General features: G+C 35.9%; 1 protein-coding gene across 8 annotated transcripts in view; it reads right to left on the bottom strand.

Moving 5' to 3' along the window:
* The window catches only part of LOC135219333 (zinc finger protein DPF3-like), a 345,538-nt gene that overhangs the window by 198,144 nt on the left and 137,477 nt on the right, over positions 1-9,917 (bottom strand). For all 8 annotated transcript variants that reach the window (XM_064256007.1, XM_064256003.1, XM_064256006.1 and 5 more), the window contains one exon: positions 8,728-8,824. In XM_064256007.1, the coding sequence (XP_064112077.1) occupies positions 8,728-8,824 (97 nt within the window). The remainder of the gene's footprint in view (positions 1-8,727; positions 8,825-9,917) is intronic.

A 9,917-nucleotide genomic window follows, 5' to 3' on the forward strand; every position in this document is an offset into this window, starting at 1 on the left:
TTGGTAAGTACATGTGTTTTGTGTTTTTTTTTTTGTGTGTGTAAGTATTGGTCAATTGTCCTGTGCGTATGCTGTAGTGTAAAGAGGAAAGTGTGACAGATTGTGAGTTTGGCAGCTGGATTGATTAGGTTAATGTGGGGAGGGTTTTGCCACTTGTTTTTAGCTTGTGATCCCGCCACAACAAGGAAGATGTAATGAAATATTTCATGTTTTGAGAAGTTGATGGAATGAGTAGGTTCTCCTAAAGAAATGTGGACTCTGTATTTCAGTCAGTTTTACGTGGTAGGACACTTACTGTGTATAGTTGCATGTCTAAGGAGGAATGTGAAGATTATGATATTGTGAAAGAAATTGTATTTAGCGCATACAGGTTAGTACCGGACACATACCGTAAGAAATTTAAAAGTTTGAGAAGGGACGAGAATATTAGTATGTAGATTACGGTAAGAAGTTAGAAAGGCTGTTTTGTGATTGGTTAACTTCCGCTAAAATTGATGATTTTGATGGTCTGAAGACCTTAGTGTTGTTAGAAAACTTCAAAGATAATGTATCCCTCAAGATTAAGCTTTGTGTAGAAGATAGGTGAGAAGTATCTTTTGCAGGCGCAACTAGGTTGGCAGACGAATATAGACTGACTCATAATTTAAGTGGCAGTAAGAAGAGAAATGATCCCTTGTCAGGTAAAGTACAAAGCAATAAAGGTTTCAGTTATAGTAATAGCAATGCAAGTGCAAGTAAAGTGACTATTACTGTTATGCATGCGGAAAACCTGGTCACACGTCTAATAAGAATAAAGGGGCATTTAGTAGCTCAGAATTAACTTGTTTCTGATGTAATTAGAAAGGGCATTTAGTGAGAAATTGTGCATTGGAAAGGAAGGGTGTTAAGAAACCAGTGTTTCTAGTTAGTCTTTCGTCAAGTAAGAATGATGTGATGTAAGAAACTAGGAAATTTTATGGAGAATTTCTGTCAGAAGGTGCAGTTTCCTTTCTTGGAGGAGGGGATTCGAGAGAAATATCTTGCTTCGGGACACCAGAGCTGCTGTCTCTCTAATTGGGAGAGAGTGTGTGCCAAACAGGGCAGAAAGCAACATGGAAGAAAAAGTCATGTTAAGTGGATTCCCGAACGCGTGTTATTTGTTGTCCTTTGTTAAAGGTAAACTTAGAAAGTCAGGAAAGACAAGAGAAGTGAAACTAGCAGTTGTAGACAATTTGCTTGTTGATGGCGTTGACATTATTTTCGGTAATGACTTAGCTTTATCCAAGAATGTGAATCCTATTGTGAGAGAGATTCTAGTGACTGAAATGGTAGTAACTAAGTTCAGGTTTAGATACAGATATAGACTACAGTAAGTCTGTTCGTGGATTCAGAAGAGCGCAAGTTCATGGATTTGAAAGAGTGTGATAGAGGCGGCGAGGTTGATCTAGGCATGAGTGTGGCTGAGAAAACCAACTCTATCGGTGGTAACAGTGTTAACCAAGCTGAAGGTGTAGCTTTTGAGAATAATGTAGTGAATTAGGCACTAATTCATCACGTTTCTAATAAGGATGAGCTAGTCAAGTTTCAGAGAGACGATGTGACACTAACCCGAATTTTTTAATGTGAGCTGGATGATGATCTCGATAATTTTTGTAAAGAAACGTTATCTTTAAAAGATGAAGTTTTGTGTCATTATGTTCATCCTAAGAGGAGATTATCGAACAATTAGTGGTCCCTAGGAAGCTTCATGAATTAGTTTTGAAGTTAACACATGATGATCAAGGACATTTGGGAGTAAATACAACTTTCAAGTGTATTAGTAGGGCATACTACTTTTGGCCTAAAATGAGAAGTGACTTGAAGAGATATGTTTTAAGTTGTCAAGAATGTCCAATTGCTGGAAAATGGAGTCAAGTAATTCCCAGAGTTCCATTGTGTAATATTCCTTCAGTAGGCGAACCTTTTGAGAATGATCGATATGGTTGGACCATTGCCTAGAAGTAAGGGAGGGAGTATATATCTGTTAACAGTCATTGATAGACTAACTCGCTATCCAGAGGCAATTCCCATAAGAAGCTGTAATGCAAAGACCGTAGTTAAACATGAATTATTTTTCTACTTTGGTCTGCCTCGTATTATACAGTGATAATGACAGTAATTTTGAGTCCAAATATTTCAGGGATAGAATGAAAGAGTTAGGTATTAAACTAGTAACCTCCACACCTAATCACCTCGAATCACAATGCACTGTGGAGCTGTTTCACCAAACTTTAGAGAGTTGTTTACAAAAATTGTGTAATAACTTTGAACATGATTAGGAAGAAAAGCTACCTTTTGTTTTGTTAGCTTTACAGTTGGCACTGAATGAGACTACAGGATTTAGTCTTTTCAAGTTGGTTTTCAGTCACTGCTAAAGGTCCTTTGGAAATGTTAAAATGTAATTTAATGCTTAAAGAAGGTAGAGAGAACTACATAAATAATCTAGAATATTACAAAAACAATGCAAGAGATGCTTAGCAACTAGCTACAGCAAACGAGAGTGAAAGTCAAGGGGAACTAAAAGGAAATGTGATCTTAGAGCAAAAGAGAGAAGTTTCTGTGTGGGAGATAAGTTTTAGTATGAGTTCAGAAAGAAGGTCCCTCTTTATCTATTAAATTCGAAGGTCCTTTTCCAATTTTAGAAAAGAGGGGAAATTTAAATTATTCAATCGATATGGGTATGCGTAAAGCAAAGTGGCTCCATGTAAACTTGCTCAAGACATGTAATAAACGCCCTGTACCTGTAGTAACGGTGTCACAGAAAGAAATCAGTTATGAGAAAAACTCCGAAGTGCTTAAGAATTTTGAAGTTTTTAATCAGTTTAGAAAAGGAAAAATTGTGGGAAATAAACAATGTTTTAGTGAATTATCCTGAAACTAATAGTGGCAAACTAGGTCAAACCAATATTCTAGAACATGATATTGAGTTACAGGACACAAAACCCACTAGGCAAAGTCCATATCATCTGAGTCCAGAGAAAAAGCAAAATCGGTGAGGAAGGAAATTAGTTACATGCTGGATAATGATTTGATAGTACCTAGCAAGAGTGAATGGAGTTCCAGGTAATTCTGGTGAGAAAGGAAGATGGATAAGATAGATTGTGCATTGATTTCGAGAAGTAAACAGTGTAATTAAGCAGATTTCCAGAAAGTAAATAGTGTAACTTAGCAAAGTGATTTTCCCTTACCCAGGATTGATGATTGCTTAGATAGAATCAGAAATTCCAAATTCATTTCAAAGCTTGATTTGGCCAAAGGTTATTGACAAGTACCTTTTAAGTGAACAAGCCTAGAATACAGTGGAACCCCCGTATTCGTTTTCTCCAGATTCGCGGATTTCTCTCTGGAACATTTCCCCCATTATTCATGGAAAATTCGCCTATTCACGGTATCTTTTTATGAGAAATATCCACAAATTCCTGTTTTTTCCATCATAAAATGCACTTTTGTGATAAAACTATTAAAAAAAACCAGGTATGAAGATTGTTAGTGGGTTTTCTTGAGTTTTAACTAACAAAATAGGAGGCTTTAACCCCTTCTTTACCGGGTGGGTGAGCAGAATGTAAACATTGCGTTGGCTGCCGAACTGAACTCTCGGTAGTGACTCCAGTTTGTTGAGGGGTGCCGATCGTAAAAATATTTGCCAAAAATACACTAATCAAGACAGGCTAATAAAATTATCAGGTATTATTAGCACTATAATAACGCATATTCTCTGTTAGTTTTATCATCCTACAGGAAAATAAATGATTTTATGAAAAAAAATGTGAAACTCAGTGTCCCTTGTACAAGGGACACTGGTGGTCGGTGAGAAAACTACAGTCTTGAATAGAAATTCGGTCTTACAGAATGTTGGTATATCGCACCTGGAACATGCACATAAAGTATTATCAAAATAGAACAGTAAATAAGCACGTAATAACAAAAAAAAGAGCAAAAACTAAAGCGAAAGCCCCGCCAATAAAATATGGAATCACAAATTTTATAGTATTATCTTTCAAAAATTGGTCGGGCGGTCATTTTCTACTTTTGTCTAAGATTAGTTTCATCACAGAAAACAACTTTAGGGGCATCAGGGTATCTAAAACTGATTTTTCAAGTTTCTTGTCCTCAGAAAAAATCGTTTTTTTGCTTTTTCTCTGGTTTGGTTTTTTATATATAAAGTTACTATAAGGCTTTATTTTTACCTTCATTTATCTGGTGTTCATATCTTTTATTTGTAAAATGTAATAAGTGAATAAATAATAAATAAATACAGTAAATGAATATACAACCTGTTTTTATACTTGGGTAGAAGTTATTACTTGTTTACGATTGTCTGGTTTTGTGATTTTTTGTTTAGACGCAGTTCATCTGTCACCTACACACTACTATAAGCAGTAATAATATTTTTTTGGGTTCATCATACGTCTGGCATCGTGTCATACTGTTTATTTTGCTCCAAACTCTTCAAACCGAAATTACAGAATGATTGGAAGTCCCTATCTGAAAAAGAGAGTTTTGGTGGTACTATGCGTACCACCTTTATGCACCCGGTGCGGTGTAGTAGACTTGAATGGTGGTACTCACCTACCTCCAAACAAACTTTCGGTAATGAAGAGGTTAAGCATTTTTATAGGGGTTCCAACTACTATTTGTAGGGGGGCCTGGTACGCATCCTCCGTGAAAATGGGGTGACCACTGTATATCCACCTTTATAATGCCATTCGGTAGTTCCGAGCCCAAAGTTATGGCTTTTGGTTTGAAGAACGCAGTAGATATCTTCCAAAAGTTAATGAATAAAGTTTCAAATGGCATCAACAACTGTCATGTATTTAGATGATCTTGTGATATTCTGAGGGACTTGGAGGATCATGTAAGAATTTTAGCAAAAGTCCTGGGAGCCCTTACAAAAGCAAATCTCATTCTTAATCTAAAGAAATGCAATTTGGGAAAACCTTTATTACTTATTTAGGTCATAAAGTAGGTCTTGATAAAATCTGTCCAAAAGATCGGAACATCGAAGCTATCGTGAATTTCCCAATCCCAGCAACTAAAAACAGGCCATGAGATTTCTCGGAACGTTTTCATATTTCTGTAGATTTGTACCAAATTTTTCGGAAATAAGTGCTTTCATAACTAATCTATTTACGAAAGGATGCAGTTTTGTATTTGACGATGCATGTGTAAAGCTTTCAACAAGTTAAAAGACTATAATGATTCACGAACCCGTTCTATTGTTACCTGATTTTCATAAGGAATTTACTTTAGTGATCAATGCCAGAGATATTGGCGTAGGAGGGGTTTTGTTGCAAGAAGTGAAAGGAATGAAACATCCAGTTGCCTATTATTCAAAGAAACTGAATAAAGCGCAGCAGTATTATCCAACTATTGAAAAGGAATTGTTTAGTTTAGTTATAGCTTTGTAGTTCCGTTTTAATTGTGTATACATAATCTGTTAGTTTATTTGGAGATGTATAAGAATAAGAATAATCGTCTAATGCAATGGAGTTTAGAATTAAAAGACTATAACCTGAAGATAGTTCATAAGGGGAAAGGATAATGTTATAGCTGATAGCCTCTCTAGAAATTTTTTGGAATGAGTAGTCTGAGGACCGTTTTCTATTTTTGCACATTGGGTGAATGAATTGAGAAGTGAGCTTGTTTTGCTGAGTTAAAGCTTTATACAGCATTGTTCCTCTGTTGTTTGATTCTTGTTGTTTCTCTTTGAAAAAAAAAAAATTAGTTTATTTCATTTTTTCTTTTAGGGGAACATGTCACAGTAGTCACTTTATAGTGAAGAAACATATTTTAAAGGAAAGGAAAATGTATCTTTTTCGAGTAGGTCTGCAGCAAGGAGGTATTCCTGCAAATTTTGGGGTGTCTTTTCTCATGACTGTTCAAGAATACTCTGTTGGTTTGTGGCACTCCAGCACGTGGTCATCTCTGGCAACACAGCGCTTTGTATATGACGTAACATTTCGTCCAGAGTTTTCTGAAAGGTTCTTTTCGCTGGGTGGAAACGTTCGCTGGTTAGCTCCACCCTTTGCCCCAAGATCGACTTATATAGTATACAGGACTCATAGGAAGCGGAAAAAGGATCAGAGAAGAAGGAAGAGACAAAAGATAAGAGAGGAAAAGTAGGAGAGAGGGAAGAGGATGCACGAGAAAGAGTGAAAATGGAACAAGAAAGTGAAGTTTGTAGTCGGGGAGAGAGAGAGAGAGAGAGAGAGAGAGAGAGAGAGAGAGAGAGAGAGAGAGAGAGAGAGAGAGAGAGATTCCGAAGACAAGTCAACTCTTCCAGAGAAGAAGAAATGTCCTGCAAGTGATTTTGAGATGTAATCCGTCTTTCAAGTTTCAAGTTGAAGTCATTCCTTCCTGCAGTGTGAAGATAAGAAGCCAATCCAAAGCTTTCACTGTTTCCTTGTGAAGCCATTGTATCAAGCATCGATCTCAATAGCTGTTTTACTGGCCAGCAAGTATTTCATTACCACACTGTTCCCCCTGTTCACATATATGCAGATTTAATCTTGTTATGTAAATAGGAGAAGCCATTCTGCATTTATCTTTGTGAATAACCTTGTAAATAAACTTGTGTTTTGATTGAGTTCCTTCTTTATTCGTATCCCATATTACAATTGTTGGTGTTAAATCCTTCTTGTTTAGAGTAATAAAGAACCTGATCGGATCCCGATCCGTCACACTATGTATAAGATAAAGAATAGTACAGAATTTAAACCATTTTTCAATACAGTAGCCTTCAAGAAAATGGAGCACATAACTTTTGAAACTTTACATAAAAGTAAACTTTTCATTAACGTTATTTCACGGAAAGAAATTCATTTTACTGTTCAGATAAATTTGTCTTGTCCATGATAAAAATTTTTCCTTATTCTATTTCTATCTAATTTTATAACCCATCTCATCTTATCAAAAAATTCTGAAACCTCAGTAGTCATTCACATATTCTAGTACACAAACCATTCTCAGGCATATCCCCAGGGAAATAAGGGTGTAAGGTACACGACTTTTACCCCCAGGCTGAAAAGAACACGTCCATGGAAAAGTTTTTTGGCAAAATTCAGTAAAATTCAATCATTTGCCGACATAATAACACTAACCAGAAGCGTATATCAATTATAGTTTGGTACGTCCGAACTATAACTGATACGCTTCTGGTTAGCGTTATGTCAGCAGATGATTGAATTATTTCCTAAAGCAATCAAAACATCTTTACAAGGCTTAGAAATAATAAAAACGATGTGATGAACGTGAAATTTTTAAGAAGAATTGTAATACTTTTTGGAAATAATCATGAAAAATATGATAGTTAGGTTGGGGAGTTTGTTTTATATCTAAATTGTGTAGATATGTTTGATCTTTCATGTGGAAACAATAATTTTGCTATATATGTGTTTACTAATGAGCTGTAATTGATTAAAAAATGCTAATTTTTTATGGAGTGCAATTTTCAGATTTTCCAACCTACTTATGTTGACGTTTTGTATCGTAGCTAAGTAACGAACAAAGATAGAAAAAAATTAAAGACACCAGTAGAAAGCTGAATACATTTCCTATAAAATGCATAAAAAAAGATACGTGTATTGTTACAATAAAATTGAGCAACTGTCGTGTGATTACAAACAATTTTTTTTACTACAAAAATAACTATATTTAAGAAAAAAAGAACACTTGAAATTGTATTCACAATATAGCAAAATCACTTGCTTACACATAAAAACACTAAACAAAAACAAAATGTACTTACAAACGCTGAAAAATTGCCGGGAGAGTGATAAAACGTCGGACCACTTATAGCACTTGTGAACTCTATGGAACCTCGAGTTGAAATGATGCATTTGACACTTAGTAGTTACGCATGCGCGTCAGCTAGCGGCTTTGGGTTTGCATCTTCTTTGAGATTCATCATATGTTGACCTAATGGCATCAACTACGTTATTTATGATTGACGCATTTTTTTGTGTGATTTTTCCCAAAAATAACTTACTTATGACGTGCCCAGCAAGTCATCTGTGCACTTAAGGAAAATACTTTTTGATACGCTACGCATCGTCAGATCACGAGAGGGTTAAGTATATGGGTCTACCAACAGAAGAGAAATGAAATCACTACACAGTTGCTTATGAACCCAGTAGCAGTGTTGGTTGTGCTTTTTCTCCATAACTGAGAGAAACAAGACCAAAATACACAGCAAACAAGCAAAATGTAACTGAACAATGCACAGGGCAAGGAACAAGGTAAAAGAAATAATGGTATAGTAAGATACTCATCCAAAATCTAATGAGCACACAAGGAAGAGAGAGAGAGCAGAAGTCTCCTCTCTCAATGTCAAGTGAAGAAAGATTGAACCGGCAAGTGTGAGGCAAATGAGGGGTCACCCCCACCTCCTTCCATCCCATCTCCACCAGTTAATAAGATTCAACACCCATTCCAGCTTGCACTGAAGTGATCATTGTATCCCGAAAGGAACAAATTTCTTTCCTACTGTCTACTATCTGACATTAAATGGACTAAGTAACTAATTGTAAAAATGTATTTTTAGAATCAGCACTCAAGTATTCTATGTAGAAAATATTTGATGCATAATTTTGATAAATTATACTGAAAGGAGAAAATACAGTTTCAGTCTACTCATCTTCATTTGGCTAAAACACCTCACAAAATGTATCCTTCTATAATGCAAACAGAGGCTCAAGAATTCAAACATACGTTGGCATTCATATGGTTTTCCAGGAGTCTCTTCATCAACCTCAACCATGGGTTTTATGGCACCTTCCCGCTTCTTTCTTCCTCTGCCACTGGACTGCTGTTGAATAAAAGACACAATTGAATAGAAACACGATAATACTGAAAAAAATTTACAATGTAATTATGTTAACAATAAGATATACTAAGTACAAGAGACTGAATTAACTTGATATATAGAGCAAACAGGAATTTAATCTTTCTACTAATTATGTACTACTTATATTTTATGGAAAGCATTTTACCCAAACAGTTAATGACTCTTAATTTCTGTTAAGACAATGAAGTAGAACTATTGCTAAGTTTACATCATTACATTTTCACTAGGTTTTAAAGTTTATAGAGTCAGCCCACCCTCCCCCTTCCCCAACATGATCAAATGCACCCACCACAAACCTTAATGAGAAGTGTAAAAGGAAATGTAATGGAACAGGAAAACTATAGCTAAAACGATAAAAAAGTAATAGTGCTGCAATAGTAACTATGAAGTCTGCAGCACAACTGATTTTTTTATTTGTGCATCACTTTAAATAATATAAATTTTCTGATAAAATGTATTATTTGGATACTTACCTACTGTTAAAGTTAGCTCATACATATCTCTGTGCCGATAGGTGAGTCGGCATTCAAACTAAAGAAAAAAAGATCGCCTGGCTGACCTGGAAGACTGTCTTGTTCACCTGTTCTCTACCAGATGTGTTCCAATGTTTTAGCTCGAGTCAGACTTCTCCTTACAGCCCACTAAGTGTGGGGAGGCTGGGAGGGATCTACTTTAACAGTAGGCAAGTATCCAAATAAGAAACTCTATTATGAAAATTTATATTATTTGGGATGAATCTTGCCTACTGTTAAGTCAGATGATTCCCACATTGAGACAAAATATGGTGGGTGGTACAGTGGTACAAATTCTGCTCAGCCATGTGAGCTAAGAGTTTCTTGTATGAACCCAAAACATTCTTACCTTATCAAGAATCCGTCCTGGATAATACTGCCTCCAGAAGGTGGATTCCATTAAGGGAGCAAGGCTCTCATGTGTGTGCAGTCAAGAGCACCCTTGCAGAGAAAACCACTTCGTTTTCAGCCAGAATGAATAGGAGTAGAGTGTTGGGACCCCTGTGACTGGGTTCGAAAGCCCCAAAAATGACAATCAAGTA

Source organism: Macrobrachium nipponense, chromosome 1, assembly GCF_015104395.2.
Source record: "Macrobrachium nipponense isolate FS-2020 chromosome 1, ASM1510439v2, whole genome shotgun sequence".
Classification (NCBI taxonomy): Eukaryota; Metazoa; Arthropoda; class Malacostraca; order Decapoda; family Palaemonidae; genus Macrobrachium; species Macrobrachium nipponense.